Consider the following 18,381-nt stretch of genomic DNA (forward strand, 5'->3'; position numbering starts at 1 on the left):
TTGGGGTGGGAGCCCTGAGGTCACAGAAATATAACATGGTCTTTATGCTTTAGGGTGTCTTGATGCACCAGTGTTGTGAAATATTTATTAATATGACATTGTAGTACACGCAGAAACTCTGATCTTTTCCCTTGTAAACTGTAACAAGTAACTAAAACAGCTTTTTACCATTCATTGAATGGTCTCACCTCTTTGGGTTAGATGTGTAAGCATTCTTTGGCTGAGCCCAGTAGGTTCCCCAAATGTCACTTTGTGGGCAGAGAGCCAACTCCAGTCCCTTAGGAACAAGGTTGCCAGACTGGGCAAATAGAAAAGGGAGTGCCCGGCTAAAGTCGAATTTCAGATAAACAACAGATCATTTTTTACTATGGGACACATTTACACTAAAATATACCTGAAATTAAAATTTACCTGGGCCTTCTGGAAATGATGCTGTTCTAAGGAGGCTGGCTGAGCTGAATGTAAGCAGTTCTAATTCAAGTGCCAAAGTCGAACACACGCCTGCTTTCAGGGTGCTCTCTCCTCTAATGTACAATTATAGTCCTTGTAAAATATGATGGAACAGTAAAAAATATGGAAAAGGGTTGCTCAAAGGTCATCTTTTTATTTAAATATTTTATGATGATACACATACAAATATAATCTCCCAAGGAACAAAGGTAAGACCTAATACAAATCACCGTTTCAGGTACAAAAAACCATTTAGAAAATGTGATTATGCTGCATACAGGAGACAGGTTAGGTTTTCCAAGTCTGTCCGGGGAGGATGGTTAAGACCATCTTTGGTTTGTTTGGGGTACATAGGTCATATTTACATTTCACGCAGTAATGATATTCCTGTTGCATACGTGGCAAAATATAACTACTAAGTCTGCAATGAAAAAAAAAAGCTGCAAATACTAAGTAGAGAGTAAAAATTTTAGATCATGGAAGATTGACCTTCATCTTGGCCACAGACTTATGATATTTAAAAATATTTGTCTTATACCCATACACAGTCAGTCAGTAGGAGCAAAACATATCAATCTTTTGTATAACATAATTCAAGTCAAAAATATTTCTGACTATATATGGCTATATATATACACTTTGAAACCTTAAATGCTCTATTTCTTCAAGGAGCAATGAAAACACAACCTACTTAAAGGCCAAAATACCCAAATAACTTTTCACAATGAAAGGCAAGGATAACGTACAAATTCAGGCTTTGTTCAATAGTTCAACTGAATATTTAATATTCATGAAGTAAGTCATGACTGGCCAGTCAGTGACCTTGAGTCATAGAATAAAATCATAATTTCAAACTCATAATTACTGATACCATAGGGTTTTTCAGTATTTTTCTTATAATTGTATATAAAAGAGAATGGTTTCCAAAATTTGGTTTAATTCCACAAATATTTATTTGGCACTCATGTTATGTACTAAGGATATATAGCAATCAAACGGGCAGCTTCTTATCACAGTGGAGAATCCAGTCTCGTGGTTAATTTAGCTGTACAAGATTAGAAGATAATGTATCCTGAGTTTTAAAAAAATAGTGTATTATTACTATAAAAAGTAGAGCGATTTTATATTTATGAATTTTGCCCTGGATCATTCAACTGAATTTGAAGTATTCATTATTTTCATGATTTTGGGGAGGCAAAGGGAAGCGACAATGCTATTTCTAAAGTCCTACCACACACATGCACAGAAATCTACGTGTGTTCTTTATCATGCCAACGTTCCATAATTCAGTCAGCCTAACAGATTAAAAGGCCCGGCTCCTAGTCTAGAAAGAAAACAAGCAAAACCAGTTGTCCAGGCTGTGCTCATATTTTTGGATAAACGTGTGGATAACCTGCCAGGTGCAGTAAAGCATGGAATAGAGAACAGCAGTGTGGACCGTGAGTGCAAAGACTCCCAGTCAGTTTCAGGGATGGCTCTACTGGAGAGCTCATGCAGTGGACACTCTGTGTCAATGTGGCAAACTCTTAAAGCCAGATTTACTCTCTCTTTAACCTGCTTTCTGGCCATAACTGTCTGGACATAACTCATTAAAAGGCACTTAAGACACAGTCTCATCGTTATGCCCCCAGTGAGCCCTGGAGCATTTGTGAAGGACACACTTGGAGGCTGGGACAGCGAGGTCGGCTGCGTGTTAGTGACTGAGAAAAGTGTCAAGCCCCGTGTGTATGTGTCTTACGACCGGAGGCTCATCAAAAGAGAGGTCCGTTGGAAACATGAAGTCAGTCACTGCTAGCTAAACTCTGGGTCAGACTGCGGTCGACAGGGGTTGAGGAGTAGGAATGCTGCACGACGCTGTGCTTGGAGACTCTGGTGGAAGATGTGGTTACAGTAGAATTAGAATGACCAGACTCCTCTAAACTGAAATTTGGCAGAGGGCCAGGGCCTCTGGCTCCAGAAACCTCTGTCTTTCTGGCCATCACAGAGGTTTCAGCAGGAATCTGGTAACTGGATTGCAGCGTGGGGACAGCTGTTCGTACTCTTTCTGTCACTGTCACGTTCTGTCCTGCTGCCACACCAGGCACGGCCAGAGTGGGCTGCACGCCTGGGCTGGGGGCGAGGAAGCTCTCTCTCTCCCTCACCATCACATAATGTGCATCTGGCAGAGGCTGAGTGCCTTCCGGAGGACCAGGGATGCCCCCGTTAGGCTGTATTATTCTCTCGGTAACCACGACACTACCATCATTAGCATAGTGCTGGTCTACCAAGGGAGGGGCTGGAGCATACACCCGCTCCGTCACAATGAGGGCCTGTGGCTGTCCAGGACCCAGGATCACGGTGCTTGGTGGCATTGTGGAGCCTGTGGCATAGGAAGTTTCTGTCACTACAACATTGCCAGAAGCCAACGGATCAGGGAGCAGTGTAGCTACCTTCTCACTCTGCCTAGAAGATATGGATCTTTCAGTGACTATTTCCTGAGTTACTTTCTCCGCATTTGCTTCATGCGAAGGTTTGGGAACTTGAAAGCTACTGCCCGAGGAGTAGGCATTCTCTGCGTGAATCCTAGTTTTCTCATCGAATGAATGTGAAGCTGCCTTCATACTTGATTCTCCCACAGGTTTTTGCCTCTGCTCAATTTTCACATCCATGTCTATCTTTTGACCCAAGCAAACTTCGGCTAGTGTCCTGAATTTAAGCCCTAAATCATCTAGAAAGTGATCATCGAGCTCTCCTTCAATAAAACTGCAACAGCCGATGGAGCCGTGTAGAGATGCAGTGTCTTCCTGAGAATAAACCAGAAGGCAATCTTTGGCTATGTGAATGTCATCTTCCTCAGTATAAGAAGCAGCTTTCTAAAATAGAAATAAAAACAGAGGCACAAATTAGTGACACAACTTCACTTAAGAATGAGACTATATTCCTGCCCCAAAAGCGCAGCGTGAGTCTAATGACAAGAAAACATCAGAGAAACACAAATTGGGCATTCTACAACACAACTGGCCTGTATTCTTAAAAAAATATTCATGTTCTGAAAGGTAAGAAAGGCAGGACTTCTGGATGGGGTCTTGGACAGGGAAAACAATGGCTATAAATGGCATTATTATGATCATTGGCAAAATCAAAATATGGAATATGTCACTGTTATGTCTCAAAATTTGTTCATTGTACTGTGAAGAAAATGTGCATGTGTGTGTGTCATGTGCATGTGTGTGTGAGAGAGAAAGAGTGAGGGGGGTGGAGGGAGGAAGGGAGGGAGAGAAAAGCAAATAGCAAATGTGGGAAAGGGTTAATAATTGGGTAATCTGGTTTAAGAATATACAGGAGTTCAAAATTTCTACTGTTCATGAAAATTTTCTGGAAAGTTTGAAATGATTTCTGAATTAAAAACTGCTCACATACATACACAACGAAGACTGACTTGAGCAGGGTTAGAGTGGAGAGGGGAAACTATCCAAATGAAACCAACAGGGCACCAGAACGGAGCTCGGCAGCGAGACAGAAGGGGGATGGGAAGTGGTTCTCCTTGACCCTGACCACATCACCACCACCCTGTCAAGCTAATGGGGTGGGCAGGTGATCTGAAAGAAGGGAGGGTGGAGGGAGACAGGAAGTGGGAAAGCACTCCAGTAATTTGCAACCACGCAGAGAGGGGACAGAAATAAACTGGTCTCCACAGAAGCCCATCTCCTTCCTTGTCTCAAGTGTCCTTCAGATGCTCAACACTCTGATTCTGCCCATTCCTGTGTGGGGCACAGGGACCTTGTTCTCAAGAAAGGTATCCAGCCTTGCTTCTGCTTTTTCTTCTTTTTTTTAAATACAGAATTTTAAGTGTTTATTTATTTATTCTGAGAGAGAGAGAGATTTAGAGAGTGAGCAGAGGAGGGGCAGAGACAGAGGGGGAGAGAGAGAATCTCAAGCAGGCTCCACATTGTCAGCACAGAGCCGGATGGGGGGCTTGAACTCACCAACTGTGAGATCATGACCTGAGCTGACATCAAGAGTCAGATGCTTAACCGACTGACCCACCCAGGCGCCCCCCAAGCCCTGCTTCTAATTCCTAATTCCAGGCATGAGCTTTCTGACTGCATCCCATCATCTTTCTGGCAATTTTCCTCCTAATTTTTTTTGTAAACTGCCTCAATAGTGAAGCTACATAGGCAAAATTTAAATGGACATAATAGACTGTGGTTTTTAGGTCACAGATTCCCTCTGCTCCTGGCGGGGTCAAGTCTGTCAAGTCTGCTCCTGCAGAGTTACTGAACTTTCTGACCCACTGACATCTGGCTTGGTCATGTGATTTGCTATGACCAATGAAACGTGAGCACAAAAAGGCAGCCGCTGTAGGATCCATCATTGCCTGGTTCTGTGTGACTCTTGCCTGTTTCCCAAGGATGGAGCTGCCCAGTGCCCTGGTACAATCTGCTCTCTCGGCATGCGGCTTGGAATGAAGACAACATGGAGAAGAGCAGAGCTGTGTCAACTGGCAAAGACACGAATGTGAGAAATAAGCCTCTGCACGAAGTCAGATTATGGGGTCGTTTGTTATCACTGAGTAACTGAGCTAACTCGTGTAATGGGCCACATCACTCTTTCCTCACTGCCTAGAAACATTTTCTTAAATGATGACAAAGTCCTATTTAGATCCAAGGCAATGATTACCCTAATAATACCACATTCACCTCTAAATGTCCCCTCCCCCACCTGGCATATATAAAAACCAACCTTTACCTCAGCGAAATAACTTCCTAAGAATTCCTCGCTCACTGCAACAGCAGCTGTTCGAGCTCCGGCCATGTCTCTGGAAGACCCCATGACTCTTGTGCTCCTTAAAGTTTCAGCACCTATGTTGGCTCCTGTTGTCCCTGTCACTTGGGCAACTGCAGCAGAAATGAAATTTCTGTGTTCTTCCCACCTTCCATCCACCTCACACATCTCATGTTGCCCTTTGACGAAGGAAGCAGAGCTGCCTCCTTTCACGATGGTTTCGTTGGTTGTCATACCTCCTCCCACTCCACCGCCTGCTGCTACGCTCTCTCCATGATCTGCTGTCAGAAGCAATGGCACCACCTGTGACAGCAAATACAGTTGAGAACTGAGAAGGATGGAGTACAGTTGGTAGGAGGATCTGAGCCAAGTGGGCCTATCAAGGGAATAAGCTATTTCCACAGAGGCAAATTAGGAAAAATATTTTGGCTTGAGTAACTTCTATTTGAGCCTTCTGAAGATCTCCACTCCACCTTCTTGTTTTGTTAGCTGATTATAACCCAAGGAGAAAAAAAAAATCATTTAAATATATTCTCAGCTCATTTACTCTATGGGCATCAACGGCATTGCAACTTTCCTCTAGAGTGTAATGTCTTCTTCTATGGTTATTAAACCTTTATTTATTTATTTATTTATTTATTTATTTATTTATTTATTTTCTAGCTGGAGATATACATGGCTGCTTCAAGGAAAATCTGTATTTCCAAGCCTCCATTGCTATTAGGGTTAGTGACCTGACAAGTTCAGGTTAATATAATTTCAAGCAGAAATGGGGTATGCAACTTTTGGGAAATGTTTTTCAAGAGCAGTTTTCTGATCTGCTTGTTGGAATGTGGGGACAGCAGCTAGTGTCTGGAGCATGAAGGCCATATGGGAATGGAACTCATTCATGGAGGAACAACAAGAAAGGAGGCACCTGGGGCCAGTTGTACAGGAATCACCACATGGGACCTAGACTGCTCACATTTATATTTACGCCTCTGTTTTTCTGAGTTCTCTGGCACTTGATGCTAAATCATATCCTATTGAGCATGATGCTTATTGCAGATGGTGATCACAGACCCGGGGTGAAGTTGGGAGAGACCAGAGGAGAGGGGATTTGGCGACATTTTATAATTGTCACGGGGGTGGTGGGTTTACCTCTGCCGGCCCTATGTATCAAAGGGAATGGAAATTAGAAGCACATCCTTCATTCCCTGCGTCATTACCCGACCTGACCCTGTTTCTAGATTTTCGGTAACATAGAACCTATCACAGTAGAGCAAAACCACTTCAACTCTGCCCTGGCAACAAGTGCAAAATATGTTGTCATCTGAACCCTCTGTTTAACAAAGACATGTGAATGAAATCCATAATGGCCACTTTACTCTCTCATGACTTAAAATGTTAGAAACACTTCCCAAGGGCCCTTTAAAATCAGAAAAGAAGACATGTTCCATTGACATCTGATGATCCGACCTTGTCTTCAGGTGGTGCCCCTTCATTATTCCAAGGATGCAGCATCTCTATAGTGCCCGGAATGGGGGTGAAGCCTTTGGCACCCTCTCCACAATGGCACATCAGCAGTAAAAGCGGTACAACTGGACAGAAACAAAATGCAGTCAGGACCAGGTTAGTCCCCACATATTTCTAAACGTATCTTCAATTTTGGAATTTGCATATCGCTTCTTAGAGTTCAGTCTTCACTTATGCACAGCCTTATTTTTGCATTTTTCTTTTCTTCACGCTGATCCAAAGTCCCCAAGACAAGCTTGTACCAAAGCCTGACAAGCAGGATGAGGAAGTATTATAAATTCAGAGTCCTCATTCCTCATAAGCAGCCTGTGTATTGTTGCTGGGTGGCATACCAAGTCTGGATTTGATAGCATATGAATCATCAAAACTAATTTAAAGATTTAAATCTCTTGTTGTTCTTTTATTTATTTTTTTAAAAAAAATTTTTTTTTCAACGTTTATTTATTTTTGGGACAGAGAGAGACAGAGCATGAACGGGGGAGGGGCAGAGAGAGAGGGAGACACAGCATCGGAAACAGGCTCCAGGCTCCGAGCCGTCAGCCCAGAGCCTGACGCGGGGCTCGAACTCACGGACCGCGAGATCGTGACCTGGCTGAAGTCGGACACTTAACCGACTGCGCCACCCAGGCGCCCCTCTTGTTGTTCTTTTAAACCGATTTTTTTAATAGGAGAAAATTCACTATCCCCCCAAAATATATTTGTTAAAAAGATCAAAAGCTCCCAGGGTAGGAAAATTTTAATATGTTCAAATATTCTAGAACACTGGAACTTCTATAATACTTCACCACTTTATCCTGGAGTAGAATTCAGCAGAAGGCATGACTCACTGAGGTTCAAATTAACATTTGAATTACCTGAGTATTATTTTCTAAAATGACTCTACATTAAAAACCCTTAAAATATATATAACATTTCATTTAGAATTCAGTAAAATTTCAGAGCTCCCTTCTTAAATTCTATTCTGCTTCAGGGAGGAAGTGAAAGCCAAGGTTGTCTTCTTGATCGATGTAGTAAAGAATTAACTACACCTGTAAGCAGTCCATCTCAAATTAGGTTTTATTGCCATTTCCATCTGGCAGCTTCCAAAGATGAACTGACTACTTCCTAGATTCCTTTTTGTGTTAAATAGTTGACAGCTCAGTAAATATAGCCACTGTGAGTAAAAAAGTTGAAATTAGCCAGTGGCAAGCAACTCAATCATTTCAACAAATTTAACAAATGCTTATCAAGGGTCTACCATGCGCCGAGTACCACATTTGGCCCCGGGGAGTCTGAAATGAGAAGGCAATGCAAGGGGTCTCTGGGTAAAAAATGTAGTCCCAGCTCCAGTACCCACCTGCAGACTGGTGAGCTGAGACAAGTCACTTCTCGGTCCATGTCTGTATTTTTACTCATAAAACAGAGACGATGGCATAAAAGCACACTGTAAACTGGCAAGTGCTGTGCATTTAATTGCACACCTACTACTGGCTTTGACAAGCTCCTCCCTCATCACTGAAATCGCTGAGGTTGCCTCGGAGGTGGTCCTCTGCCCTTGTTCAGTGGCCAAGTGGAGTGGTATTCCACACGACCCCAGGCTGCAGTACTTTGTTGTTTCGTGAAAGGAAACCTGAGGTCTTTGGAGGTCATGCAGGGAAGGCAGGACTGGTTGTCATTGCAGGGAAGCACGGAAGTGCTCAGAGGGTCTGGCTACTGTTGGCGCAGGTGAAGGGGCAAGAAAGCAGAGGGTATAAGGAGGTTGAGCCCTGACAAGTTGAATGTGCAAAGCAAGAACTGGTGGGAATAAGACGGATTTGTAAAATAACCTTTGTATCCATAATCTAAATTCACACAAGAGAGCTTGAGAGCCTACGATGTGCAAGGCACATCTGAAGAGGGCTTTGGTGAATTTATCAATGATCATTTATTGTTCCCCTAATCACCCTCAAAAGTGTTCTAGTGTGGTTAAAGAATATGTGTAAAGAAATCAATGACCACTATGGTAAAAGAATACTGGGAATGCATCAAAATTACTAGACAAACTAAAGAGTGGCTTTCAACATACTTACGTAGCAACAGCAGAAGGGCAAAAATTATTAGCGCGATTGCTGCGGGTCCCAGGCCCACATAGGAGTCACGCAGAGCTTCCACACAATTGCTGCCGTCCAGACACTTACAGACTGTCAGTTTAAGGACCTGCTTTTCAGGGCAGCTGAAGCCCTGACTATCTGAAATCAGGAACTGAATTTCACTTCTCCCGATCTTTTGCTCCTTTTGTTGCAGTAACACACTGGTACCTACAAGGGTAGGAGGCAAAAGGAAAGGAAAATGAGTGATTACCAAGGAAGGGGTGAGATTAAATCACAGAAACATTCTTTAACTGCTAATAATATTTAGCTCCAGTTAGAAGCTTTATTCTTGCTTAGCCTTTTTTTAAAAATTATTTTTAAAAATTTTAAGTTTATTTGTTTTGAGAGAGAGAAAGCGTGAGTTGGGGAGGGACAGAGAGAGGGGGAGAGAGAATTCCAAGCAGGCTCCACACTATCAGCGTGGAGCCCAATGCCGGCTCGAACTCACGAACCATGAGATCATTACCTGAGCTGAGACTGGACATTTAACTGAGCCACCCAGGTGCCCCATTGCTTAACTTTTCTATTGAATTCACACTGTTAAAATTAGTTAAAATTTGAATTGAATTTACATTTGTTAAAATTAGTCCAGATATTTCCAAGAGAAAGGTTAATAACAAAGGATTAGATGTGAATACATCTTCCTTTTATTACTTTTAACAATTGTGTGTGATGTCTACCAAATGCTAGGAACTGTTCTATGTACTGGGAATACAGTAACAAACAAGTTAAAAGTTAAATGACATTTCCATTAAATGACCTTTATTTTACCATTTCTTAAAAAAACCTTATCAAGGCAATTATCAAACAGACAATAATAGAAGAGGGTAGTTAACCCTCATGGTACCCATCCCCAGCTTTCATAATTTTCAGCAATGGGCTAATCTCATTTCATGTAGCTCCTTACTTCTTATTCCTGACACTGTATCACTATATATCCAAAATTTTGAAAAATTTCAAATCTACAGAACAATTCTAAGAATATTAAAATAAATATCTATATACTCTTCATGACTTGTTTACATTCTATAACAATAGTTTGTCCATACACATTTTTCTGAGCTACTTGAAAGTAGGTTGCAGATATTATGATACACATCAGCATATACCTTCTAAGACCAAGGGACATTAGTGCTCTCAAAGAATTTGGTATTGATATAACCCACAGTCAAACATTTCAATTGTAATAATGCCCTTTATAGTTCTCTTTCTTTCTGTTTTTTTCCCCCCTCGATCCTAGATTCAATCAAGAATTATGAACTGCTTTTAGTTATCACGCTAATCTCTATGAATAATCTAGATCAGTTCCACTGTTTTTTTATTTTTTTGGCCTTCAAGACCCAGACACTTTTGAAGATGACTTATTTGAAAGGATGTTCCTCAGTTTGAATTTATTCGATTATTTCCTTACGACTGGATTCATTTTTCAAAGAACATGACACAAAAAGTGCTGTATGAATGACCTTCTGTCATTTTTTAAAATGTGACTGATGATTATTTTCAAACTTTTCTTTCATATGAATAAAAATAATGACCAGTGTTCACATGAGTAAAAATAATGATCAGTTAGAAGAGCTCAAAAATTGTCCTGACATCTTCATAACACTTACTTAAAAAGAATATATTTGCAAGACATGTAAACCTGATTGAATACAAAGCTAAAAATGAAATGTTTAGGTTTTGTTTTGTTTTATTTTAATTATTTATTTTTGGAAATAAGAAATAGCCTCTCTTCATTTTGAGGTTAAATTTCATGGGATCTGATCTGCATAGCTAGAATATACTTATTAAATCATCCTCAAAGCTTTGGAGAAGTGAGAAAAGCATCTAATTGTTTAAAGGAACTTGAACTCAAGAAAAAAAAAATCCATGAAGACTTGGCCTGGAAGAATATAATTAAATTTGTGATTGGCTTTGAGGGGGCAAGTTGAGATGGGAGGAAAGTCACAAAGAGGACTTCTATTTTATCCATCATTATAAAAAAAGAGGTCTTATTCAAATATGAGAAACTGTTAATATTCCTTTCATTCTAAGTGGTAGGTACAAAGATGTGCCACATCGGTCTCTGGAATTTTCTCAAATAAATAAAAATAGATAGGTACTGTTTATTATCACGGCAGCTTGCCAATCATCTTATTTTGTAATCAAGGGGAAGAAAGCTTAGTTTATAGAATCCTCTCTCTCTAAAAACCATCTAGAAATATAAAGTGTAAATCTCAGTGACTTCCTCTTATAACATTCCAACATGTATATCCTTAAGAATTTCATGTTCCTAAGACTACAAAAAATTCAAGAACCCATCAAATTCAAACATCTTGATATTTAGATAGAAAATTCATTTTTGTATTCAGAAAGACTCTAGAGGCAGATCACTTGGGTTCAAATCCTAGTTCCAGCTCTTAACTGTGACCTTGAGAATGTTAATAAAACTCTCTGCCCTTGTTTCTTCATCTGTGAAGAAACTTCATCTGTTCCAAACTTCTAGGGCGGTTAACATTTGTTGAGTGTTTAGGACGGTGACTGGCATCTCCCAAACATCACGTGTTTCTTAAATAAAATAAATAAGACTTGGAAACCCAGCAAGTTCAATGTGAAACACATTTACACATCTTAGTCAAAGAAAGGCCAGCTCCAATCAAGCATTCAGCATAGGTGGGAGTCCCAGACTTTTGTGGGTACAGAATTAGACACTGTGAATAAGAAGACCAACCACTTCTCGAGTTTGAAGCCTGTGATTTAATTACCATAAGAGGAATCATCTGGATGTCTGCCACCTTGGGCTCATTCTAGCTGCACTTGATCTTAAGAAGCATCAACTAATTAGGATGGTGATTGACTAAACAAGTACTTCATCCTTAGAGGGGAGGCAAATTTAGTTAACCAAGGGCATAACTGTCTTTTGCCAGTGAATATATAAACCCCAAGAAGATTTAGAATTAGGTACAGAATATTTATGCAATTTGAAGACATAGTTTTAATATTTGTGTATGATACGGAAATTATTTGTGTTTGTTACTGTGTTTTTATGTTGTTTGGAAAATTAGCCCTATTAATGCAACAGCTTTGTTAACTCCAATTTAAATGTGTGAATATGTTACAGTCATCGCTTTGTACCTGTAGGTTGAAATATCACTCGTTTGTTCTGTATTGAACCACTGAAGAGGATTTCTGGTTTAGGGTATTTATAAGTCAAATGTATTGGAACTTTAGAGTATATAGATCACATGAAGTGAGATAATGCATTTTATTTGTTAATTCAGATCACTGAAATACATAGGAAAAAAATGAAATATACTTAATTCATAAATGTAGTCTGAGATGTTGAAGGTGTTTACTCTGTACATTGGACCAAACATTATTCAAAGCCTCTTAAAACGATTGTAAAAATTTGTTAGATTTAAAATAACAATACACCTGTAAAGTAAGAAAAGCTTGGGTACTATATTTGAAACTTTTCTAAAATGACCACTAATTGTTTAAAACAAAATAGTCTTCTAGATAGTTTTTGGCATTCAAAACCACCCTGAAAAACACCCAAAAGCTCATGTCAACAAGGGGGTATGTCCAAGATATGGATATACGCACATGGCCATCTGGAATGGGGTGAGGGTCAGACAGACCCTTCTTTATCTTGTGTCCATCACTTACCAGCTTAATTCTAGTTAGGCCAAGATTCCTCAGCTGTAATCAGGGAATAAGTTATAGATTAAAGCACTGAATGAGGGGCGCCTGGGTGGCTCAGTCGGTTGAGCGGCCGACTTCGGCTCAGGTCATGATCTCGCGGTCCATGGGTTCGAGCCCCACGTCAGGCTCTGTGCTGACAGCTCAGAGCCTGGAGCCTGTTTCGGATTCTGTGTCTCCCTCTCTCTGACCCTCCCCTGTTCATGCTCTGTCTCTCTCTGTCTCAAAAATAAATAAATGTTAAAAAAAATTTAAAAAAAAAAAGCACTGAATGAGATAATGCATATGACGGGCCAGCAGAGTGCCTCGTACATGTAAGTGATCCATAAATATTCTTTTAATGGAATTGTTACCATAGCTTAAGATTTTAGAAGACATCTACTCTGATTGCTGTGCCTAGACAGACGACATACTCCTTAGCTTACAAGACAAAACAAGTACTTCAAGAGCAGTTTAGGGAATACCTAGCTATCTTTAAGACATCAAGTTATTTTTCGTCTCTCTCTCTTCTATTACTCCAAATCAAGTATTAACTATAGGCTGATGAAAGACACTATACCTGAGCTTCTGAACCTCATTTTATAAACTTCTTTAAAAAATTGTATTGGAGGGGCGCCTGGGTGGCTCAGTCGGCTGAGCCTCCAACTTTGGCTCAGGTCATGGTCTCATGGTCTGTGAGTTCGAGCCCCACGTTGGGCTCTGTACTGACAGCTCGGAACCTGGAACCTGCTTCGGATTCTGTGTCTCCCTCTCTCTCTGACCCTCCCCTGTTCATGCTCTGTCTCTCTCTGTCTCAAAAATAAATAAACATTAAAAAAAATTGTATTGGAAATATAATTTATGAAAAAAGAAAGCACAGTCTATATTATAAAGATTTTAGAATTCTATCCTATTTATTTATTTATTTATTTATTTATTTATTTATTTATTAAACGTTTATTTATTTTTGAGACAGAGAGAGACAGAGCATGAACGGGGGAGGGTCAGAGAGAGAGAGGGAGACACAGAATCTGAAACAGGCTCCAGGCTCCGAGCTGTCATCACAGAGCCTGACGTGGGGCTTGAACTCACGAACCGCGAGATCATGACCTGAGCCGAAGTCGGACGCTTAACCGACTGAGCCACCCAGGCGCCCCTATCCTGTTTAATATTTAAATATGTAGTCTAGTGATTTTGCTTACTTTCTTGGTGCACTATTTGCCATTTTTCTGCCATCCCAGCTGGATTGTCGATGATGGAGAAACTGAAAGGCTCACTGTTCTGGTGCCCATCCAGGTCCTCTGCGGTCACATTCACATACTGCACGTCCTCACAGATACTCTGCACTGGCTCAACCAGAGTGGGGCAATTGTCATTGATGTCTCTCACTGTGATAACAATGGTGCCAGTGATAGTTTTTCTTGGATAACCTGAAAAATAATAAAGAAGAAATATGGATATGCTGCCTATATTGTTGACAATGGATATAGTTTGAATTATCCTTCCGATTTGGTGAGAAGAAGGTACTAACAAATTACAGCACTTTCTATCCTAGATATGTTTTCATACTCAAATCAAGTCATGTTTTTTAATCCACTAAATAAGTAGAAATGTGAAGGTTTGTCCATTAGAGAGATCTGGTTTTCCTACAAGAACAAAATGAAGGTCTCTGATGTTAAAAAATATTATCTAAGTACCTATAACCAAGAAAAAATAACTTATTTTATATATTTAATAACTTACTTTCTGATATTGCCAAAATCTTTGCAGTGTATGTACCATTTTGGACATATCTGGATTCAAAATCAGGAATTTTTACAAGTTTAATTTCAGATGTAACAGAATCCACAGAGATCCAGTTGTCTATGTCTTCCAATTTGGCATATCTGTTATAACACAAACATAAAATTAATTTTCACTTCTGTATAAACATAATCTCTAACATCTACAACTCTTTCAAGTTTAATTTTTGGTTCATTATCTATGTTCTTGTTACAGGCATTAGTCTGAAATGCTTTGAACTTTTTGAAACTGTCCTAAAAGTGCTCTCTTTACTCTTTTAAATGTTCTTTTTTTGTTTGTTGTTTGTTTTGAGAGAGAGAGAGAGAGAGAGAGAGAGAGAGAGAGAGAGAGAGAATGAGCAGATAAGGGGCAGAGAGAGAGGGAGACACAGAATCCGAAGCTGGCTTCAGGCTCTGAGCTGTCAGCACAGAGCCCGATGTGGGGCTAGAACTTGTGAACTGTGATGTGAGATCCATGACTTGAGCCAAAGTTGGATGCTTAACTGACTGATCCACTCAGGCGCCCCCACCTCTCTTTACTCTTTACTGTGTATCACATTTATCTGGAACCTTCTGTATTTCTGTAACATACCCAAGACATATATGCAAGGGTGACCAATTCTTGCCTACAAACCCAGGAAGTTTTAAAGTTGTTTTGTAGTCTATTCTATAGCTTTTTTGGGGGGTGAACCTTTGGAGAATGACTTAGTTACCCAACAAGAACTGGTGGAGAAAATTTATTTGCTACTTTCTTACCTCTAAACTCTTTCAGGATGTAAGATTTAGACAGAATAAGACAGTAAGTTTCTTTCTTTCTTTGTTGCTTTTTAGCTTTCTCTAGCCAGAATTATTTTGAGGTGAAGGACCCAGCCAGCCTCTGCCTCACACTCAGTTGGTGGAGGGAAGGTGGTCTGGGGTCGGGGGATATATCTCCCTGCTTCTCAGTTGCAGGTACAATTCTGGGAAATTCAATCTCCAGACCTTTGGGGAATTATAATACTGGGAGGGAAGGAATGAAGTGTTCACATTTCATTTTTGAAGACAGGAATTTAAAATAATTTAAAATAAGGAAATATATTCATAACTATCTCTTACCTTACGTGGGCTACTTGTCCAGTATCTTCGTCAAAAGCTTGAAATTTTCCAATTATTTGACTTAGGCTTGATTTATCCATGCTCTCACTAACATGAATGGAGATTGTGTTACTTTTAAAATGAATGCCTTCTTTCACATTTTTCACCTTTACTTTGATGGGAATGGATGTAGGCTTATATTGATTCTTAACTGACTTGTGAAAAGCTGCTTTATTAGTGACAATAATGCTGAAATCAAGACTCTTCGTTTCTTCATAGTCTAATTCCTGGGAAGGCAATACCAAAGGGAATTCTTTTAAAAAAGAAAACAACTAGAACGCACATAAAACACACACACATACACACGCGTACAGTTTTAATGTTAGATGTAACAACTTAACATATGGGGAATACAGCAGCACTCAGTATTCTAACTCATATTGATACCAAGCAATTAAAACCTCTGTCATTTTGTAAATTCACACATGTTAAAGATTATTAGGGAACATCCCCAATTTATTAAAAAAAATTTTTTTTAACGTTTATTCATTTTTGAGAGACAGAGAGAGACAAAGCATGAGTGGGAAAGGGGCAGAGAGAGGGAGACACAGAATCTGAAACAGGCTCCAGGTTCTGAGCTGTCAGCACAGAGCCTGACGCAGGGCTCGAACTCACAACTGCGAGATCCTGACCTGAGCCGAAGTTGGATGCTCAACTGACTGAGCCACCCAGGCGCCCCAGCCAATTTATTTTTTTAAAGTCCAAATTATTTATTTAAAAAAATTTTTTTTAATATTTATTCATTTTTGAGGGGGACGGGCAGACAGAGAGTGGGACAGAGGATCTGAAATGGGCTCTCGCTGACAGCAGTGAGCCTGATGTGGTGCTCGAACTCATGAACCATGACATCATGACCTGCGCGGAAGCTGGACGCTCAACTGACTGAGCCACCCAGGCGCCCCTAAAGTCCAAATTATTTAAAATACACACACACACACACACACACACACACACACACACACACACACACATTTAACAATCTGAAGTCATTTTTTTAATGAAAGAAAGTTAATGGACGTTCAATATAATACTCCTTAAAATGTGTTCTATGGGTTTGTTTTGGTGAAAAGGGCCATATGCCTAATTGTAGCACTGCCAGCTGTCCCCCCAGTATAGAGACTTTCACTTCACATTAGCAGACAAAGAGCTGAGACTTCTGATTTAATTTTGCTAAACCCAAGGGTTTTCAAATTTATTTAAACAAATAACCTATCCACCCCTACCTTTTTAGCCTAATGTCTATTACTACTTGGTTTGCTATTAATGCCATAAAAGATTAACCTTCCTCCAAATATTGTTCTTTGTGAATTGTCGAAATTATAAAGCACATTTGATAAAGTCAGTTTTTCACTGAATACATATATTTATGTTCCAATTTGCCCATTTTCTTTTTATAAACATTTGTATAGTATTCTGCTATTTAGATATACCTAATTTATGTAGCCATTTGATTACTAGGCATTTGGACTATATATAATTTTTAATATAATTAATACTGCTCTGAACGTTTTTATACAAATTATTTTTTCTCTGTTGAGTTACATCCCATTACTAAAAGAAATACCTAGTCATAGTTTATATAGGTCCTGTTGACTTTTATTTCTAGTGATCCTGACCATTTAGATGCATGGGCCATTTTTGCTTATTTCTTCAATGTAACATTAAATGTGTCACCTGTGGTTATAGCAAGTTCTGCAAAACTGCTCACTTTATTTTTCAATGATTTATTAAAAAATCTGTTTTCCTTTCGGTAGGATTCTGGATGGATAACAACTTTTGGCCTCTTTTTAAAATGGGCCACTGTGGTGTTGAGACAAGGACTCAACAAAAATGAGTAGAAAAAATATACTCTTTGTGATTGTAGAATCCTTGTGAAAATTATTTTCTTTTTAAGTTGTTCTTGGACTTGACAGGCTTGTTTTGATGGCCTGATGTATGCTGGATGATAAATAAAATATTCCAGCCAGGGCCCCGTGGGTGACTCGGTTGAGTGGCCAACTCTTAATTTCTGCTCAGGTCGTGACCTCAAAGTTGTGGGATGGAGCCCTGAGTCGGGCTTCCTGCTGAACATGGAGGCTTCTTAAGATGATCTCTCTCGGGGTGCCTGGGTGGTTCAGATCACTGAGTGTCAGACTCTTGATTTCAGCTCAGGTCATGATCTCGCGGTTCATGGGATTGACCCCCAAATCAGGCTCTGTGTTGACAGTGTGGAGCCTGCTTGGGATTCTCTCTGCCTGTCTCTCTCAAAATAAATAAATAAGTAAACATTAAAAAAAAGATTCTATCTCTCTCCCTCTGCCTCTCTCCCTTGCTTGCGCATGCTCTCTCTCTCTCTGTCATTAGTGTTCAAAAGCCATGGAAGGCCACAGCAATGTTTAAAAAAAATGAGGTAGGTACTAGGGCCATAAAAACTGTTTCATGGTGGTTGTTATAAATAGCCATAATACTCCACAGAGAATGAAAAACAATTTCAGTGTTGTGAACAATGAATGAGGGCAAATACCTCTGTTTTTAAAACTGTCAACATATTTTACTATTTCTACTTTTGCTATTTTTAATAGCATTAAAGATTTTAAATATATTTGTTAATTTGCTAAAAGAGCTGTGGCTTTTTCTCATGTGATGATATATGATCTGTATTTCCACAGTTTAAAGTACCTGTTGTCCTTTTGACAGCTTTACTGAGGTATAATTTACAGAGAATAAAATTCACCCATTGGAAGTGTACAACATGATGATTTTTAGCAAACCTGTATAGTTTTCCAAATGTCACTACCATCCAGTGTTAGAACACTTCCATCACCCCAAAAAGTTCCTTTTTGCCTGTTTGTAGTCAATCATCACTTGTATCTCTAGCCCTGAGCAACCACTGATCTTTCTATATCCATTGTTTTGCTTTTCTAGAAATTTCACATAGATAAAATCATACAATATGTAGTATTTTGTGTCTGGTTTCTTTTTTTTTTTTT

At 39.6% G+C, this 18,381-nt stretch overlaps 1 protein-coding gene across 1 annotated transcript in view; it reads right to left on the minus strand.

Moving 5' to 3' along the window:
* Window positions 1–2,231: 2,231 nt before the first annotated feature.
* Window positions 2,232–18,381, minus strand: part of DSG2 (desmoglein 2) — a 49,258-nt gene continuing 33,108 nt past the window's right edge. Inside the window, exons 9-15 of the mRNA XM_047086903.1 lie at window positions 15,374–15,639; window positions 14,241–14,383; window positions 13,700–13,927; window positions 8,778–9,005; window positions 6,673–6,794; window positions 5,179–5,517; window positions 2,232–3,302 (exon numbers count right to left, since the gene is read on the minus strand). Of these exons, the coding sequence (XP_046942859.1) occupies window positions 2,232–3,302; window positions 5,179–5,517; window positions 6,673–6,794; window positions 8,778–9,005; window positions 13,700–13,927; window positions 14,241–14,383; window positions 15,374–15,639 (2,397 nt within the window). The remainder of the gene's footprint in view (window positions 3,303–5,178; window positions 5,518–6,672; window positions 6,795–8,777; window positions 9,006–13,699; window positions 13,928–14,240; window positions 14,384–15,373; window positions 15,640–18,381) is intronic.

This window comes from Lynx rufus, unplaced genomic scaffold (genome assembly GCF_022079265.1).
Source record: "Lynx rufus isolate CCGP_SWC_20201006 ecotype Redwood Valley unplaced genomic scaffold, mLynRuf1.p SCAF_22, whole genome shotgun sequence".
NCBI lineage: Eukaryota > Metazoa > Chordata > Mammalia > Carnivora > Felidae > Lynx > Lynx rufus.